Source organism: Meleagris gallopavo, chromosome 1, assembly GCF_000146605.3.
Source record: "Meleagris gallopavo isolate NT-WF06-2002-E0010 breed Aviagen turkey brand Nicholas breeding stock chromosome 1, Turkey_5.1, whole genome shotgun sequence".
NCBI classification, from domain to species: Eukaryota; Metazoa; Chordata; class Aves; order Galliformes; family Phasianidae; genus Meleagris; species Meleagris gallopavo.
In genome coordinates, this window is record NC_015011.2 from 9,896,452 (window position 1) to 9,916,741 (window position 20,290).

The 20,290-nt window shown below is 44.5% G+C and overlaps 2 protein-coding genes across 2 annotated transcripts in view; one reads left to right on the forward strand and one right to left on the reverse strand.

Moving 5' to 3' along the window:
- Position 1: 1 nt before the first annotated feature.
- On the forward strand, positions 2-11,330 carry TRMU (tRNA 5-methylaminomethyl-2-thiouridylate methyltransferase; the record flags this gene model as incomplete). Its single annotated transcript, XM_010720729.3, has 10 exons — positions 2-282; positions 1,797-1,903; positions 2,341-2,463; positions 3,830-4,002; positions 4,945-4,998; positions 5,478-5,544; positions 6,456-6,556; positions 7,872-8,016; positions 8,245-8,327; positions 9,597-11,330. Coding segments are annotated over 10 exons (1,281 nt in total), but the record flags the coding sequence as incomplete, so codon positions are not given.
- A 4,790-nt stretch (positions 11,331-16,120) lies between these two features.
- The window catches only part of CELSR1 (cadherin EGF LAG seven-pass G-type receptor 1), a 95,379-nt gene continuing 91,209 nt past the window's right edge, over positions 16,121-20,290 (reverse strand). Inside the window, 3 exon segments of the mRNA XM_031552882.1 lie at positions 16,121-18,064; positions 19,840-19,930; positions 19,933-20,103. Coding sequence (XP_031408742.1) covers positions 18,055-18,064; positions 19,840-19,930; positions 19,933-20,103 — 272 coding nt within the window. The 3' untranslated portion in view covers positions 16,121-18,054.

Genomic DNA, 20,290 nt, shown 5'->3' on the forward strand with positions numbered 1-20,290 from the left:
GCGGGCGGGGCGGGATGGGCTCTGGGCGAGCGCGGGTAACGTGCGTCGAGAGGGTCCCGAAGCTCCGCTCTGCCGGAGGCTCCTTGCGCACGCCGAGCCTCGCCTTCCTTCGGCAGGGTACCAGGTGACGGGCGTCTTCATGAAGAACTGGGACCCGCTGGACGAGCAGGGCGCCTGTTCCGTGGACAGGGACTGCGAGGACGCGTACCGCGTGTGCCAGAAGCTGGACATCCCCTTCCACCAAGTGTCCTACGTGAAGGAGTACTGGAACGAGGTGTTCAGGTGGGGAGCTGCCGGCCGCTGTGTTCGTGCGGCATCGCCGTGCTGCGGGACGTGGGCGAGGACTGCGGGAGAGGCCGGTCATCTGTTGCAGCTCGTTTCTTCTATATCCCACACGCTGCCCTCGCCTTTCTGCAGCCTGAGAAGAAATGTTTAATGGGACGTGGCTCCTCTTTGCTTCTTTGTGTAGTTTATGCAGAGCGCTGTATGATATGTGCCTGTATGTCATAGTGTGATGCTGGATCGTGCTGTAACGTTCCTTCCCCTGCACTCTGTGCTGGTGAGGCTGCATCTTGAGTGCTGTGTTCAGTTGTGGGATTCTCACTACAAGAAAGACATGGAGGCCCTGGGGTATGTCCAGAGAAGGGCAGCGGAGCTGTGAGGGGTGTGGAGCACAGGTGTGATGGGGAGCGGCTGAGGGAGCTGGGATGGGTCAGTCTGGAGAAGAAGAGGCTCAGGGAGACTTTATTGCTCTCTATAACTGCCTGAAAAGAGGTTGTGGTGAGGGGGGGTCGGCCTCTGCTCGTACATAACTAGCAATTGATGAGAGGGAGTAGCCTCAAGTTGTGCCAGAGGAGGCTCAGGTTTTGATTTACCACAAAGCGATCATGAAATAGCCTTGCTTCCAACCAATTTGGAACTAATCTCTAAAGAGGACGTTCAGATTTTCTCTTCCTGTGAGTATGTCCCACTGTAAAGGGAGTTATGTATAGAAAAAGCTGAGAGCTTTTCTTGGGATGCAGAAGGGGAGGGGTACTATCAGTATAACGATGAAATATCTCTCATATTCAACTTCAGAATGTAAAGATTGTACCCTGGATCTTCATCCTCCTTTAAGTAGTGCTGATGTTACTTTGTCTTGGAAGACACCGAGGAGTAGCCCAGTCATTCTTCTTCTGCATCACATTCCAATGACATTATGTTGAGCACAAAATTGTTATGCAGTCAGTGAAGAATATGGTCGTGGTGTGAGAGGAATAATGGCATCACAACTCTTGTGGGTGGGGAGGTGACTATAAGTGATGGCGAATCAATGAACCAAAGACCATAGGAGACTGACTTCTGCTTCTCATCATTTGTCAGTACAGCATTTCCAAACAATTTGCTATGAGTGACTTGGTTTGTTGCAGAAGCCTTTTTCCTCACTGTCATCGATGAGCTTGAGTTTATTCCCTGAAGTCTCTTTTTAAAGGATTATTTATCAAAAGCAACCTTTTGTAGCAAGAACTATTAGAGACCTCGTTTTTTCCCATGGTCTCCTGGTGTCTCCTCTGAAGGAATGGCAGTTTGATAAGTCAAGATTGTGAGTACAAGATGATGAGTGATTGTTTGACTGTGCCTTCAAGTCTGCTTCCAAGCGTTGTTTCTTTACATCCTTAAATTTAACAGATGTTTTGAGTCTTACATGAAATGCTTAGCATGAGTGGATCTCAAGTTTTCACAGTTTGTCTTCCAGACTTGAAGAGTTTTATTCTGTGTTATTGGTGTTAATGTACATGTGAATCTTTATTTTACAGTGACCTCTTAAAGGAGTATGAACTGGGAAGGACTCCTAACCCCGACATAGTGTGTAACAAGCATATCAAATTCAACCACTTTCTCCATTATGCTATGGATAACCTTGGTAAGGCACTTCCAAGCGTGTCAGTTTCAGTGTATGCTGGGGAGATGCTTAAGTGGTACAGAGTCTTGGAACGGAGGGGAAAAATGGGAATTCATGTGTATACAGAAATCACACATCTCTGTGGCAGCATTTCAATATTTGTGAAGTATTCAGTTTTGAATACTGATAAATAGGTAAGGAGCAGATTTAATTCAGGAGCACATATTGACCTCAGCATTATGTCTTATTGTTAGGATGGTCCCTGAAGTACAAAAACATGGCTTTCAGCATGCCACCAGATAGCCTGTTATTTAAACAGCAGGAATATGATTACTGTCAGTATCTTAGGTTTTCTTTCTTCATTATTTTGTTTTGTTTTCATAGATGTTTAAAAGCCTGTTTTAAATGATGAATTTCAAGTATGTGTCTTTGTGGTGTTTTGTTTTATACCTCACTAGGAGCAGATGCAATTGCTACTGGGCATTATGCTAGAACTTCGCTGGAGGACGAGGAGGTTTTCCAACAGAAACATATGAAAAGACCTCGAGAGCTTTTCAGAAACCGATTTGAAGTTAGAAACAGTAAGTAGTACTGTATTTCATCTTAGATTTGAAGGAAATTTAAACTATATTTGTTTTATGTTGCAGTGATTACTCTTTAAACCCCAGCCTCTGTAGAATGTGGATTGGGCAAACAGGAGATTTGCATTACTGAAAATTATACTGACAGTCAAGTAGTACATTTGCTGATACAGGTGCAGAGGGGTAGAAATAATTAATTCAGGAGTAATGAACATTCTGGAAGAGCTGTACTTAAGGAGATGGGGCTGTCTTCTGTATCCTGGAGAAGTATTTCAAGAAATTATTGTCAAGTGTTTCAGTGACTCCTGTAAAAATTACTTGATATGTTTGTTCTGTTTTAGATTTAAGACCTTTGAAACACGAAAATTAATAACATAGTTTTATATAGCTTTATATGGGCCATATATTATTATACAGGGGAAAAAAAAACACAACGCTTTTTCATTCAGTAATTCTGCTGTTGCACCTTTCTTCTCTATTCCCCTCTGGAAGGCTGATATTCCCAGGCAGAGTAAGGTTCTGTCTGCACTGCATCTGGGAGGTGTGAGCGCAGCATATGCAGGCATTTCTAAGACTGTGATTCAGAAATCAGCCAAGGGAATATAGCAGCAGCAGGCTTTGCTCTTCACTCTCATAGCCTGCCTGTGGCCATATGTAATCAGAAGTTGCTACCTGCACCATGGCAGTTCTGTTGTGTCAGTACATGAGCTAGCTTAGTTACTGCTGCTTTGGGTATGGCTCTGCATGGCACTATTGCAGGTTGGATGATACCTGGCCAATAACTGCTGTGGGCCATAGTGTAATAAAGTAACTCGGATGAAACTCTGGTGTATAATGGGAAATGCAGTATACCCAAAGGGAAAGAAACTTGCAAGCTAGCACTCTTGCAAAGTTGTCACAGTTATGTTGGCATATTAAAGCTTCCTTGGCTTTCACATCTCTCCCGAGATCGTCCAGTGGGAATAACTGTGCTGACTGTTCAAGCCACTGAGTAAGTTCAGTGGAAAATATGTTTTTAATTAACAGTGTGCTCTAGAATGTTTGAATACTGGTTCTGCCTTTCAAATGAAATGTGAATGTTGTCTTCATTTTTTATATCATTAATGTTCTTGGCAGTGAAACTTCCAGTAGAATATAGATGGGGCAGTGTATGAATTTCTACAAAATCAGAATGTTTCTGTACCTTTTCAGTGGAGAGAAAATAAACATCCTCAATTAGATTTTGTGCACCTTGCCCAAATGCTGTCTTTCGCTTGTGTTTGGAAGTAATAAAACTGAAATGTTGATTATTGAACAAAATGCTGAAGGAAGTTCAACCATTAAAGGCAGCAGTTATGTTGATTGTTTTGTGTTTTATACTTTGCAGCTGTAAAACTCCTTCAAGGAGCTGACCTCTTCAAAGACCAGACCTTCTTTCTGAGTCAGATCTCGCAGGATGCTTTGAGGAAAACCATTTTTCCTTTAGGGGATTTAACAAAAAGCTTCGTAAGGAAGATAGCATCAGAACATGGCCTTCATCACGTGCTAAAGAAAAAAGAGGCATGGTAACACTTAAGCTCTTTTGATTTCTATTTCTCTCTAAAATGGACTTTCTGATCTTTTTGAACCTTAATCTCTGACAAATGAGCTGTTTCCATGAACAATGATAGAATAGGTTGGAAACTCTTTTCATCATTGCCTGCCTGCTTTCAGGAACTTTACATGTTCCTGGTTAGTTCTGTATTGCAGTTTGCAGATAATTTATGTGCCACTGCGTCTCAGAAGAGCCAAGATGAACACGAACGTGATAGGAAGCTGTAAGGAAAACATTCTTTGTTACAGCAGATGAGAAGCCTTGGTCTTTACTCTCCATAGCTTTCAAAGGTTTCATCACTGTCAGTGGGTTTGAATATGTTTTCACATAGACTGGGTCGTGCTGTTTTTCTACAATTAGTTTTTCCAAGAGAAGTTCTGCATCCCTGGCTAAGAACACTTCATGATTTAATCCTAGAAAGCACTGGGCAGCCAGCAATTGTATGCTGATGCATTCTTGATTGCTTTAAATACATTCATCCACTGTGAGTGTTTTATCTGAAGAACGTAGAAAGTAACTGTAAGGAAAAGGAAGGCCTGGTTGTTTGTGGAAGCTTTTCTTCATGACAAGTCTGTGACTATATAATGTGGTAGTTTTGTTTGTTAATTTGAAAAGAGACTTCTGATTGTAATCTACACACAGTGTGATCACCAGTCTTAATGCATGTCTTTACTGAACATATGTTCAGTATTTGTTTCTGTTTTGTGCTCATGGCTCTCACTGATGCTGTGTACTGGTAATTTCCATATGTTGGAGAAGATGTTGTGGATTTGTTCATTTCATGGGATCCCCTGATAGTTTTCAATGCCTAAGGAAAAAAAATCCATCTGGCACAGATAAGTAATAGATATTTTCTTCAACGTGTTTCTCTGCTTTTATATGGATTCAGTTCCACATTTCTTTTTCAGAGCATGGGAATCTGCTTTATTGGTGAAAGAAACTTTGAAAAATTCCTTCTTGAGGTGAGTAACGTTAGTTCTACGGTCATCTCCATGTTATGTTCTTCTTCTGTCTGTGACAGCATCTCGAACAGCTCCTGTCTGCTGCTCAGGAGTGATGGCCCGCCTCCCTCTGAGTTCCTGAGAAGCTGATGCCAACAGCCTGTCCCAAGCAGCTTGCTCCTCCACCTGTGTGCAGTCTGTAGCATCAAGTCACAGGCAGGCTCCAATGGCTGGCTGGGATATGAGGGGGGCAAATGGTTGAACCCTGCTATTCCGTGACATAAATGAGCACGGGGAGAGTGAAGCACAAGTGGTCACTGCTGCTGGGGACTCCCCTCCTGCTTTTCTCCCTCAGGCAGCATCAGCAAAGAGGCAGTGAGCTGTGCTGGTAGGGATTACGTGTTGGAAAGCCATTTTTCTGACTCTAGGATAATGTAGTGGCAGAGCTTTTGAGGTTTTTTTGGAGCCTTCTTGTGATTAAATCTCTTCCTCTTTGGCAGTATTTAGAACCTCAGCCAGGTAACTTTGTTTCCATTGAAGATAAGAAGGTGATGGGAACACACAAAGGTAATCGACTGACACCCTAATAACTGCTTTTAGATAAATGGAGCAATATTGCTTACGGTTAGAGGGACAAATCTTGGGGAATTCCAAACCAGTCTGCAGACTTTTCCAATAGGAATACTCAAACAACTCCTGAAAAACTTGCATTGCACAGCATGTAGAGCCTCGTACTGCAACTGAGTATTTAATGTAGTTCTATGTTGCAATATAGTAAATGATAATTCTGTTAGAATTACTCTGTTGGTACTCAGTGACTGCTAATTTAATACCAAGAGGCAATTTTTCACATAATTCTTTTAGAATGAAAGCACTTCAGTTCCAAATTCTTTAGTATCTAAATTTTGCAGAAAAAATCTGCACCTCAGTGATGTATTGCCCACATTTGGTGATATCATAGAATCATAGAATCCTTAGAGTTGAAGGGGACCTCTGAAGGCAGTGTGGTCCAACTCCCTGCAGTGAGCAGGGACAGCACAGTCCTGCTGTGCAACTGCTTTGGTGTACTTTGCTCACTTTGTGGTTCTGGCTGCCAGAACTGAGCTCCTGTCCCAGGCTGCATATGGAAGTAGGATGTTCTCCTGGGACAGAAAACAGCAGGGGGAGCTGGTAAGGCTGAGTGATGGCAAAACCATCAAGTGTAACAGAAACAGAAAACTGTTTGTCATTAACAACCCTTCAGAATACCACAATAGAAACAGCTGGAGTTTGAAATCACGTGCTTCGGGATGCAAACTTTCAAGTAGATGCTGGCTTAATTTGTAATTGGCACACCTGTCTAAGGTGATTTGGGTTGTTACTCCTTGTTTAGTGATAAATCTTCAGGGAAACACTTCTAATATATGTTGGGTTTTGTTGGTGGTTTTAAAGTAAATATTAAAGGATGCTACCAGCATTACATTTTCATATTCCTTTAGGTTGGTTCCTGTACACAATAGGCCAGAGGGCAAGACTGGCAGGCCAGCAGGATGCGTGGTTTGTTGTAGATAAAGATGTCAGCACTGGAGATATCTTTGTGGTGAGTGAATTAACACTGTTTGAATGACTAACACAGGCATTCCGTGACTTCTGCTGTGCGGAATGCGATCCTCACTTGGGCAGAGCTTTTGGCTTTCCTACTGGGGGAGACAAGCAGCAGCTAGCACAGCATGCACAGCTTTGGAGCATCTTGTCCAAACTGGCTTTTGGTGAGCAGAGAATTGTTTCAGATTTTGGCAGTGAGATTTTTCCGAACAAATGGCAAACGCTGAAATGAGTCAGCCAGTCTGCTTTCTCTTTTTTCCCCCTAACACATAAGAGTTTGTTGTGCTGTTATGGCACAGTACACAAAATGTGTGTTCTTTTGGTTTACTGTGTTTTGCTACTTTCTTTTTCCAGTAAAGGAAGTAGCAGCCATGAATACAGCTTCATCATCTTGAAAGCTGAGGCAGAATATGATGCTGTGAATTGTTGATGTCCTAATGACTATCTTAAGAGATGGATGGAGTTCTGCAGCTCACCTGCTTTGCTAGTGTTCTTACAGCTGTTCTGAAAGCTATTACTCTTACTCTGATACCGATGAGATTATAATGGTGTGTTGCTATTTGTTTATGTGCCTGGGGAAAAATGAATGTAATCTCCCAGTTCTGAGGGTAGTCCATCTCCAGAAATGAGATACCAAATATTTGAATGATAGCGTAGCCTAGATTGTAAACATAAATTGTCTGGAGGATTATTATTTTTGACAAATGAATGATTTTCTCCCTTACATTATAGCACTAGAAATACACTTGTTGCTTCGAGAATTAATGGAAAAATGACACAAATCTACGTAGCTGGAAATCTACACATCTACACCACAGTGTAGTAACAGGAGATAGTGCCATAAAATAAGCTAGCACAGGTAGGAAGGTGATGTATTAAATCAACCATGTAATGTGAGTATATTCAAAACTAGTTTGTAACTTTTGTTCTCCTGGTTTTGTTTGCCATAATGGGCCCAAATAAGGATTGTTTTTTAATGAGAAGTTGAAGGGCAGGGAGGTAGCAACTTCCTGAACTGGTGTAGGGAGTGCAGGAGACATCCAAACTGAGCCCAAAGAAGGCAGAAATGTGATTGGTTGGAGACAGTGTACAAGAAGTGAGACAGCCCTGAGGTACATAAGGTTTACTTTAGCATACTAAGGCTTCCACCTGAAAGCTGATTAAGTGCTATTAGTGCTTGTTTTCTTGCTTATTTTGCCTTTATTTTGTTATAGCTTGATGCTTCTTCTGTATTTCATGCTTTATATCTCAGTGGTCGTAGGTTCTTTGGTAAAAACAACCTCACCATGAAACAAACGTTGTATTTCAAGGCACCATCAACAGATCACCCTGCTTTATACAGAGACCTGTTGAGGACAAATCGAGTGCACTGGATAGCAGAGGAACCACCTGCAGAGCTCGTTAGAGATAAAATGATGGAGTGTCATTTCAGGTTTCGGCACCAGATGGCACTGGGTAATCAAACTTCGGTTTGTTTTCTCTCTTATTTTTTGTTGGTGAAATGGTGATAGTGAGATCAGTGTCGTTTTGCAGAAATAGCTGAAATATTTTGGATCCTTATGAAACAGTTCTTTGCAGTAGCAGTATGTTGACTTAAATCTGTTTAACTTAGTGATGGAAGTTGCTTTTGGTTTTGTGGGAATCTAAGAACTGAGTGGCAGGTGTTTGAATTTTCTCCCTCAGTGCCCTGCGTGCTGACTCTAAACCAAGATGGGAGTGTGTGGGTGACACTGGTGAAGCCAGCAAGAGCTCTCACTCCTGGACAGGTAAGTTGTTGGGAGTGATTTTCTTTCACTTTGGGGGTTTTAAGGTAAAATAGAGTAACTGGTAAAATATAGCAGTACTGTTAACAGCTGGAACAAAATAATTTTCATATGAAAATACCATGTAAGAGCAATTGGTTCCATTTTGGCTATTTATCCTCTATTCTATGAAGAGTTTTTTTGCAGTTTTAAGTCTGTTGTTATCCATGTATCACGAGAAGCTGACTTACAAGTCTCAGAAACGTATTGAACAGTCTCTGATAATCACTTATATATGTGGAAAAGGTATCTATTCCTGTCCTCAAGAAACAGATTTTAAAAGTCATTAGTTTGGTAATTGGCTGCATAATGTAGTTTTAATGTTCAAATTGATTTAGCGAGGATCTGCATTCAGCACGTTTCATTCTCCCAGAACAGTAATGAGAAGGGGTAATGGGCAGTGATACCTCTCAAAACCACTAATATCATAGAATCATAGAATGGCCTGGGTTGAAAAGGATCACAGTGATCATCTGGTTTCAACCTCCCTGCTATGTGCAGGGTCGCCAGCCACCAGACCAGGCTGCCCAGAGCCACATCCAGCCTGGCCTTGAATGCCTCCAGGGATGGGGCATCCACAACCTCCTTGGGCAACCTGTTCCAGTGCGTCACCACCCTCTGTGAAAAACTTCCTCCTAAAATCTAACCTAAACCTTCCTTGTCTCAGTTTAAAACCATTCTGCCTTGTTCTACCACTATCCACCCTCATAAATAGCCGTTGCCCCTCCTGTTTATATGCTCCTTTCAAGTACTGGAAGCCACAATGAGGTCTCCATGGAGCCTTCTCTAAGCTAAACAAGCCCAGTTCCCTCACCCTTTCTTCATAGGAGAGGTGTTTCAGCCCTCTGACATGTTATGGCCCTCCTCTGGACCCACTCCAAGAGTGATATAGATGAAAAGTCATTCTAGATTCATCAGGATGAGTGTTAATATAAGGGTACACCGCAATGCATTATAAACTAGAGGCTCTGAGACGTTTTATGCATACCCTCTCCCACTTCAAAACCAGGACCTCTGGGGTACATTGAGAAGCAAGAGGTTTGTAACAGAGGGGTGAGGGTAAGAGAAGTGAGCTGAGCTGAGAGGAGTCCCACCAGGGCAGATGGTGGGAGTGAGGAGCCACAGAGTGCCTGCTTAGAGCAGGTACAGCTGTATGCACTCACTGTCCGACAGCTCTTGTGCAGCCTGCATCGCTTGCTGTGTGAAAAGGCTCTGCCTGTGTTCATCTCCTAGTTTGCTGTGTTCTACAAGGGCGATGAGTGCTTGGGCAGCGGGAAGATCCTGAGGCTGGGCCCATCGGTGTTCACCATGCAGCAGGGCAGAAACCGAGAGGAGGGTACCAAGAAGGAAGATATTGACAAGGTGGAACCAGCAACATAGCAGTTGGGTTTGTTCACTGAAGGACATTTGGATAATTTGCTGCCTGACAGTAAAAAGAAACAATGGTAAACGTCTTCTTTGTGGATCTGAATGCTCTGAAGGTTGACTGTCTTGTCCCAACTCTTGCAGTTAGCACACAAAACTTTGGAACAAAAGCTAACTTGGCACGAGGTTATTGAAGTGTGTGATGGTATTTATGCTGATACATACAAGAGAATGTCTTAGAGTTGTTCTATAACAGAAGTTGCACATATAAAAGAATAATGTGTGAAATCATAACCTTGTATTTTATGCAGAAGTGAAATAATTTTACTTCCCTGAAGATAGCTGTTTCCAGGAAAAGTACACGTTGTTCCTACTGTAAATGTATGCATGTGCATCAAACTCTGGGGAAGGAATATGAAGGGTGTTTAAGCCCAGCATTTTGTCTGAATGCTGAGCAACGGGTATTTATTTTTAATTAGATAGAGTTTTATAAAAAAATGTTCTAGATTTTTAACCTGTACTAAGCAGTGCTTCGAAATGTTTGTAACTCGGAATTACGAATCTAGGAGCTTGAAAACAGTCATGACATTTCCATCTTTCACCCAATTGACTCATTTTTTCTTAAATACTGGAAAAAAGCCCACATTGTCATCCTTCAGAAAAATGCAAATTCATACATGTTTCCTTATTATACAGCTAACTTAATGTAGACCAGATAAGAATTCAATCTCAGATCATGCCGTGTGTCAAAGGAGTGGCATTAGGAAGAACCAAAGGCCCCTTTCCAAGTTATTTGCATTAAGAACTGAGTGCATTTTGAGGACACTCTGTGCTTTCAACAAAGCTTTATTACAGCAAGCCCACAAAAATAAAGTCCTATATTTCCACACAGAAGATAACTCATTAAAGTACAGCTATGCAGGAGCAAGACTTATTAAATGGGTGTAGAATTTTGAAATTGCATCCAATTTGGGCAGTTGTAAAGCTCTGACATGAATAGATCTTTTCAGCTGATTTGAAGGCTTGGATTACACGTAGCATTCTGTCCTTTTCTGTTGTCTAAGCATCTTCTAAGAATTTCTTTTATCCCTTTTTGTCAGAACAGATTAAAATAGTCTCTTTTTCTCCAAAGTGTGTCTGTGGAGGGGGGGGAAGATGGGGAGAAGACTGTCCATTGTCCACCTGCTGGTCTGGTGAAGGTAAGCACAATTCAGGGAGCACTATAGAAAAAATCTAGACTGTTAAAATCTTTTATATTTATTTGACATTACTGTAGATCTGGGGAGAAAAGCCATCATTTTTTACTGGTGCTGAAATCAATTCAGTTTAAAAGTCTGTGTGCAGAGGACGTATCCACATGCAGGCTAATGGTGAAGTGTGTTCATGCCTCGTGTCAGCTCTTGGTTTGTGCTTGATTGGTTGTGTTACGGGTCTTAGTCTCAATGATGTATGCTCCCAATGTTTCTCTTGTCTCTCCTGAAACTTTGGTCTTTGCAAAATGTGGTATTAACTACTGAGGTGTTAATGATCCATGTTTTTCTCATCTGATTTTTCCTGTGAATGTCCCAATTAAAATCTTCACAAATTCTTTGTGTAATACTAGAATGGTCTTTATTATTGCATCATCTGATGTTGCATTCAGGTGTGTTTGTTATTCGATGTGCTCTTGGTAGAGGTAGCTGTGCAAGTACAAGAAAAGGGACACAGCCATTTCTGTGTCTTCAAAATTCACTTTCTTTCTGATTCACGAGATGGCAGAGCTTGGCAGAGACCTGGCAAACATCTGATCCAACTGCAGGTTCAGGCAGATCACGTTTTTCTCACCAGCTCTGCCATGCCCCAGGCTGCTGCCCTCCTGCTGTGGCTGCTGGTGACTCAGTCCTCCCCCAGGCCCACCTCCTGTAGTCAAGGAGCCACGTCCATGGGTCATTTGCCTCTGCAGCCACTCAGGCTTCATCTCACTCCCCAGAGGCTGATGTAGAGATGGCATTTTTGAAAACAAACCCTGTGATGTCACAGTGCTTTGGATGTGGGGCTGCAATGAACACCGGCCTCTGGGTTTGGTCTGCTCAATCTCCAGGGTGTTTTTTCCTTCCTCTTTTCAAATGCCTTTGTGTTACTAACTGTACAACACCAGCCCAGTAAACTTGAGAATGGAAAATATTATGGGCATTCTGAGTAGCTTTACAGCACACAGACTTCAATACCAAAGGGCTTCGTACTCACTTGGGAAATATTAAGTCCCTAAAACACAGACATACACAGAGAGGTGGCCCTGAATCAGTCTCTGCATGCAGAGATAAAATGTGCCCATGGACTGCCTGGTGCCAGACTTGGTAACTCCATGGCACCCTTCCACGCAGCAGCACCAGCTTTGGAGGAAACTCCCAGAAAAACATCAGCCTTACAATTGCAGGGCACCAGTGCCATGGGAAAAAGCCACAGGAGACCTGCTTGCAGCCCAATATTTTGTTAAGAGTAATGTGATAGGGCTGCCCTGACCTGGATCTCCAGTAATGCTGTAGATGCTGGGTGAGGAGCTGTATGAAATCACATGCGTCAAAGAAGGATGAATTATAGAGATAAAATTGACAGCAACGTGCCATAACTAGATATGCTGAGGTATCCAGTTTGGTGCTGGATTAACTGCAGATTTTATTTTAATCCAGTTACTTAAGGTGGGAGTTTGTGGAGAGTACACACATTTATATCCATCACTCCTCCCTAGGGATGCACGAAGGGCTCTGCAGGCTGTGTCATGCCAGCCAGAGCCGAGGGGCAGGGGAGCTCTGCTGGAGGATGTGCTGCATGTAGTGAGGCTGTGCAATTGAAGTATTTCAAATCTGAAAGATTTTGCATGTGGCTTCTATACTGAACTACCAGTAGCCATAGAACAAAAACCAATAGCCTACACTGGTCCCATGCGGGTTTGCTCCTTATTGAGCCCAGGGGCTGAGCATTGCTCATGGGGCAGATTCACAGAATCATAGAATTGTAGAGCTTGGGAGGGACCTCTAGAGATCATCATGTCCAACCACCTTGCTAAAGGAGGCTCCCTACAGTAGGTTGCACAGGTAGGCATCCAGACAAGTCTTGAATATCTCCAGAGAAGGAGACTCCACAAGCTCTGGCAGCTGTGTCAGTGCCTCACTGCCCTCTGAGTATAGAGCTTCCTCCTAACATCTAACCTAAATCTCCCTTCTTTTAGTTCAAATCCATTCTCCCATGTCTTATCGCTATCAGACTGTGTGAAAAGTTGACTTCCCTCCTGTTTATAAGCTTCTTGTAACTACTGGAAGGACACAAAGAGGTCTCACAAGAGCTGCCTCTTCTCCAAGCTAAACAAGTCTCACTCCCTCCATCTGTCTTCATAGGAGAGGTGCTTTGGCCCTCTAATCATATTCATGGCTCTTCCTCTTTCTCTTCTCCAGCTGAACACCCCTGGTCTCTCAGCCTTTCCTCACAAAGAAGATGCTCCAGGGCCCCAGTCATCTCTGAGACCCCCCACTGGGTTCTCTCCAGCAGTTCTGCGTCTTTCTTGCACTGGGGAGCCCAGAACTGGATGCAGTGCTTCACATCTGGTCTGACCACATGTGCAGGAGAGGAGAACTTCCCTCAACCTGCTGGCCACGCTCTTTTTAATGCACCCCAGGATCCCGTTGGCCTTCTTGGCCACAGGGGCACACTGCTGGCTCATGGCCAACCTGTTGTCCACCAGCACACTGCATCTGGTTATTCCTCCCCAGCTGCAGGGCTCTACACTTACTCTTGTTTAACCTCACCAGGTTCCTCTCCACCCAACTCCCCAGCCTGTCCATCCTCCTCTGTGCAGCTGGAAGTGAAGGGGTTAACCATCCAAGGTTTCTTGTTCGTTTCATTCAGTGAACTGAAATATGGAATGAAATGTATGGATTTTTCTCAAAAAGTGAACGTGTGCTGCTTGGGGTTGATTTAGTGCCTGGCCTGGAACCTTGTGGCTGTGCTTCCCCCAAACACAGCTGTGGCTGCCTCCTGTGGGACTGTGTGGAATGGAACTGGGTGGGAGTGTCCTTGAGAGCCAGGTTTCCCTCACCCTCTTAAAACACGCAGAACTTCTGGGAGCTGTTTTGTAACCAATGACATTATTGCTGTAGGTTTTTTTGTTTGTTTGTTTTTTAAAGGAATCTGAGGATCTGAGGAGCACATATTGGAAGCGCAGCTGTTGTGATTGAAGAGCACTCTCAATCTCTCTGTCCCTTCAGGGTGCTTGCTCCTGTGTGAGAGCGCTCCTGTTCTGAGGGAGTGCTGCAGCCCCCACCCACAGCACGTGGCCTCAAAGCTGCTCCTTGCAAGGCCTCTCCTGCATGAAAAGAGGCACGGTTAGAGCTGCACGGGGCTTCACACAGTCTTTGTCCTCTTGAACATCATCTAACAAATGTGTACGTATATAAAAACATGAAAGAGTGATGAGGCAGTGGCACAGGCTGCCCAGGGAGGTGGTGCAGTCACCGTCCATGGAGGTGTTGAAGAACCATGGAGAGGTGGCACTGAGACACATCGTTAGTTAGTATTGGTAGGAATGGGCTGATGATTGGACTAGAGGATGTTAGTGGTCTGTTCTAGCCTTAATGGTTCTGTGATTCTATGATTTGCAGTACACATCTCACATCTCATTTTGTCCTTTAACACAGTGCTGACACACTGGGTGAAGGAGCAGCAACAGATAGGACATGCCTTCAAGCAGAGATTTTGGCACTGCCCAACACTGCAATCAGCGCAGGCTGATGCTCTCCGCTATGAGGTCTTGTCCAGAACTCTCTGGGCAAGCACAGATGTTTTATAGAATCTCTCTTGGGCTTTGTTTTATTTGGTAATTTCATTCATAGGCTGGATGACGAAATAAAAGGAAGCCTGTAAGATCTGCAGATGTTGCCAAAGGACTACAGGCATCTTCATGGACAGGAGTAACATCCAAATGAGTTTGAGAAATTGAAGATTGGATCCAAAACCAAGAGGCTGATATGAAAAATGACAGCAGTGGGAATTGTTGCTCACAGGGAGGAGAAGTGAACTTTTAAAAGTGCCAACAGGAAGGGTAGAGGCCAGGCAGTACGGCAGAAGGGCTGTGGGGCCCACACGTAGCCCAGGCAGGCCCCGGCCCTGCGGGCGGTTGGCAGATATACTGGAATGGAATCTAGGATTTTTAGGAGCTCGTTGGATAAATCCCCAAGCACGTTTGGTCCTGGGTTGTGGAGGAGGCTGAGCTATGTGATCTCTTGGGTTACTTCAGCCTCCCTGTGCCACGTCACTGCTGCTGGTCCATCTCTGCTGGAATTCTTCTTCCCTCAATTTGCCTAAATCAAATCTCACTTTCTGACTGCTGGCTGGCCTGCATCGTGCATTCTGCAGGCAGCCCTGACCTCTTTCCTCTCTCATTGCCGCCTCCAAGAAGGATGCATGTAGTGCTGGGAAGAGGTGGGAGAAGGGCAAGAAGGAAGGCTGAATATGAGTAGGAATCCCTTCTTACTGCTTGTGTCTACAACCCACTGCATACCAGATTTTTACATGGGTGCAAAAGCAACAGGATAAATGATTGGAGTGAAAAAATGTGCTGGTAGGGACAACACATCCCATAATGGAACTCCTGAGCTTGCTGGGCTCAGGGCCACCTTGCTGTGCAACACTGTTGTGCTGATCCTGTTCCTGAACATCTGCTGGTGGTTGGTGCTGGGACAGGACCATGCACTGCTCTGACCCAAAGCAGCTCATGTGAAAGCCTGGGTCTTAGCCGTGCTTTTCCATAGAAATGGGGAGGACTGTATAAATGAGAACAGATACAAGTATTATTGTTCCAGCAAAAATGAACTTGTACATTAACATTAAAAAAAAACCCTTTGGGTTCATTGATTGCATTTGTTTAGTGGCAAGTTTTGGCAGAGAAGTTTGCAAATCAAAGCTCCCCACCTTTGATTCTGCTCCTAAATCATTACAGTAGTGAAGCTCTCACTCCCTCACCTTGCATCCTGACAGTTCATTGCCTAATGTTTAGCAACATTTACAGAAAAGCTGGCCAGGTGATACTGGGAAACACTTCATTTCCAGAGTGCCTCCAAACCCTTGCAGGTCCCTGCTGTGCCTCACAAGATATTTAATGAAGACTTGCACAACAGCCTGAGAAGTACAGTGTGAGCAAGAGCACAGCTTAGTGCTTGTTGGCTCAAGAAAGCCAAGAGTGGAGCCAAGAAAGTCAGAACAGCTCCTTCTGATTGCAGCCTTGGGATCAGCCCCTCCATGGTAGGAGGCTGTGTTGGGCTTGGGTGGCTCTCAATGCAATACCTGGGGTTTCTTCCATGCAAATCCTGCAGGAACAATGGATACAGCACTGAAAATAAACTCCAGAGATGGAACACAAGTCCAAAAAAAATCTTAATTTATTGTAAATTCTCCTTTCATCTCTGCTGCAATTCCAGTGTTCTGCACATTAATAAATATACATTTGTTAAAAAAAAAAAACAACAAACAACCTCCAGTGTCTAATCTGCCATAAAGCTTTTAAAAAGTCATAAAAATAGGTTTTAATTATTTTTTTTTGTCATTAATACAACTGACCCTCCTTTACTGCAACAGTTCTGATCAAAATAAGACTACCTACATCTCACTGGGACAAAATATACATACACAGATGTGAAACAACTCCCACAGGCTCTGCACAGTGCCTGAGCACATGGCCAAGTGTCAGACACCCGAAACATTCAGAATGGTTTTTCTCAGCCAGAGAATTTCACACAGCACACTGCATCACTTGTAGAGGAAGAATACCCTTCCTCCCCTTCCAACAGCCTCCAAAATGCATTCAAAAATGCACAGGAATATACCAAAACTGAGACCGACACATACTTTATTTCTCTTTCCTTTCCCCTGCATTTCCACATTCTATTTAGAGATTTTCTGCATCTCCCCTTTCCCACTGGTGCAAAGGAAAGCTGATGCGTTCCCACAGGGCTGCATGGGATGTGAGGAGCCCCAGGAGCCCTGGTGGCAGGCAGCAGCTCACAGCCGTACCATTGCCCACAGAACCTTAATCCTTCCACGCGCCTTTGGACACACGGGGGAAAGCAGGGATGTGCCCAGCAGCTGGGAAGTGAAGCCTGGCCATCCTTCCAGCCCTGTGTTTCTGCTCCGATCAGCTGCTGACTGCAGGGGGACAGGAATTATCAGCGCCATGGCTGCAATGCAGAACGCCCCTCATACAGAACCTGGGAGGGGGACCCTTTCCCTGAGGTCCCTGAGCCACACCAGCAGAGTCAGAGCAACCCCTCTCACTTACACCACTTGCTTTCTTATTCTTGCTAACGGCAATGCTGATTTGAGTTCTGCCACACAAAGACGGTGTTGAAACCTTAAGACAACTTATTTTTAGTCCTGAAGTGCAGTTTCTGAACATTTCAGTGCACCGAGAGAAAAGGCGAAAACACCAAAAAGTGGAAAAAACACAAAGCGTATTTTGTCACTTGTAGAAGAGGTTACAAAGAAAGATGCTGTGTCCTTAGTGCTCCAAAACCTGTCAACAAAACCTACTGTATGCATGGATGTACTGTGTTACTCTGCATTGCATGGCAGGCTGGTTTCCATGCAAACCTCTGTTACTTTATTGAACGCCGAATTCAAGTAAAACTGTGCAATGTTTATATAAAAAATATCAAAACTCTTTTAACTGATTTCCCGTTATCAAATTAAGAAGATCAGTATAAATGTAAAATATACAAAAGAGCTTTTTCTTTCGCATCACCATACAAAATATATAAAAGTATCTACACTTTATATATATATATATGTATATATATATAAAGGGTGTGGGTTTTTTTTTTCTGGAGACGACACGTCCATCGGAGATGCTGGCATAGAAACTAAAGGACACTTGTTGGGACATTCCTCCGCAGAGTGCAGCAGGTTGATGGGTCACACTGCGGCCGGAGAAAAGTTGATGAGAGCCACCTGGGGGTGCCTGCCTGGAGGCCGGCGGGCTGACTCGCTGTAGGACTGTGGCGGTAGCTTGTTTTCCCTCGCTTCTCCCCAGCAGATATACAGCCCCTGCAGCACTGTCCACACTGTGAGGAGGTACCCAGCCCTTCCGGGCAGCCCTGCGGCCGTTCCATGCATTTTGGCACGGGTTGACGTTGCAGGCAGCGTTACCCCAGAGCAGCCCCACGGCGGGTGGAGCCGGCACCGTGTTCCCAATGCGAGCACCGGTGCTCTGCCAGGGCACCACCACCCTCGTCCTCTGGCTACGCAGTGATCCCGGCGAAGTCGGAGGCTCAGCCCCACAGCGAGGAGTCCAGAACCACGATCACAGCTCCCTGGTGGTTCAAATTGAAGTTTCATTACTGCCTCTGTTAGTGGGAAGAAGTGATCATGCAGGTTTAGGGTTAAACAGGCACTGGCAAATGACCCCACCCAAATCGACCCAATCTTTTTAGTTAGGTCTCATGCTCCACTGATGCTTGCCAAATGAATGTTGCATGGGGATCACAGAATCACAGGGGTTGGAAGGGACCTCAAGAGATCATCGAGTCCAATCCCCCTGCTAAAGCAGGTTCCCTACCATAAGTTGCACAGATAGACATCCCAACAGGTTTTGAATATCTCCATAGAAGAAACTTCACAACCTCTCTGGGCAATCTGTTCCAGTGCTCCATCACCCTTACCATACGGAACTTCCTATGTACAAGCTTTAGGCCAATGCTCTTCATCCTACTGCTGCACATCCCCAAGAAGAGAATGCTCTTCCTGAGCACACCCCTGCGGGCGCTATGGGCTATGAGAGTTGTACAGCGGGTGGCTGAGAGGTGCACTATTTAGAGGAAAGTTTATGGAGTGCGTGTGTTTGGCTAACCCTTAGGTGATGATGTGAGGCTCACACACAGACCTTGCAAGCTGTTAGAAACATATTTCAGGCAGATTCATGCATCCCAAACCAGGATCTATTTCAACTGCCAGTCCCCAACAACCCAAACACATGTTTCTGTAGTGGGCTGGGAACGGTCTGCACACCCTTGAACAGCACTGAGAGTCTAACGCGTGGTGGGATTAGGTTAAAGATGGGTAAGGAATTGTCTCTGAGTTTGAAGAAGGAGTGAGACTATTATTCGTGTTAGTAAAAGGAAGATGATGTGTGCAAAATGTTTACAGACTTTACTCAAGGCTCTTCTCATTTTGAATGTGAAAAGTGCAATGAGTAATGAGGTTTCTGAGAATACCCTGTGGTTGAAAGCTTGCTCAGCCTTTTGTTAATGTTTGATTTTGTTTAGAATGGCAAATACACACACTATACAGTGGGTGGGAATCACACACCTGGTAATTTAGGGTCAGCAGCTCAACACAGCACTTCTCTCTGCAGCTGTTAGCTCTCCAGCCCAGATAACATGTTCCTCTTGCTTGGCTGGACTCCCATTCTCCCCCAGCCTCACCCCACACAATGCAGGGCTTCCTCAGGGTCCTGCTCATTTGGGTTTTGCCCCCATCTGCCCACCTCCACGGTACCTTTTGGCCACCCACGACACCTCTTGCTGGACATGCATCAAGAAGTGCTGCTCCACGTATCGTCCTGCTCTAATTCTGCTCCTTATGTACCCAATACTGGCCACATTATAATTAACTGCACCCTGTGACATGTCCTGAATGGTCCCAAACATCCTCCTTGCTACAAAACAAGAGGGTTGGTGAAAAAGAGAGAAAAAAAATGCTCCCATGGTCCAAGATGCGTAGAGGTGAGAGATTGGGAGCACAGTGGTGGGAGAAGGGGGTGGCCCTGAGCAGAGCACTCCTAGGGCACAATCCCCACAGCTACATTGCTCATGCTAGCATGCACGGTTTGCCAGTACAGAGCACTCCAGGGTGACCAGTGACAGGTGTCTATCATAGCACACTGCCTGTGACACCTGATTTTGATCTTCCTGTCAGTGAATCGCTACTGTGCGTGCACGTGGTGGATGAGCAATCAGCACAGGCACTGGTGAAGGACTCTGGTCCAATCTCCATGAAATCTTTGTTCATGTGGGAGTATGGAGATGGAAAGTGGAGGAAGAGGTGAGAACCATGGAAGGTCTGCCAGGGCATCCCACGTGGCACTTACTCTGAGTCTGATGTCTCAGCATGTCCTGTTCCCACATGGACGTTCATGGCCATGCCATTGAGCTGGTCTCGAGACTGCTCCCTCCGAGCATTTTTACTGTCACCCCCGAGTCTGAAGGAGAGCGGACCCCATCGTTAGTCCCAAGGGAAGTAGTCCTCGATGAGATCGTGGTCTGATTGTAATCTGACAGCTTTTCTCGCAGCCGATTCTTCATATTCTTGTCAATCAGTGGGGGAGGGTAGGTGACTTTATTTTTTAAGATGCCTGTCACCAAAAAGAGGGAATAATCAGGATTTTGAAACACATCAGTAAATTCATTTATCAAACTGAACGCATCTGAGAAGCAACTCTTTGTATTTCTTAATAAGAATTCTGGTTTGTCACTTTATTTCAGAACCAAAGGATCAGAATTCACCACTTCCCCCCAGTAATACAGGCTGAAGCCATTAGG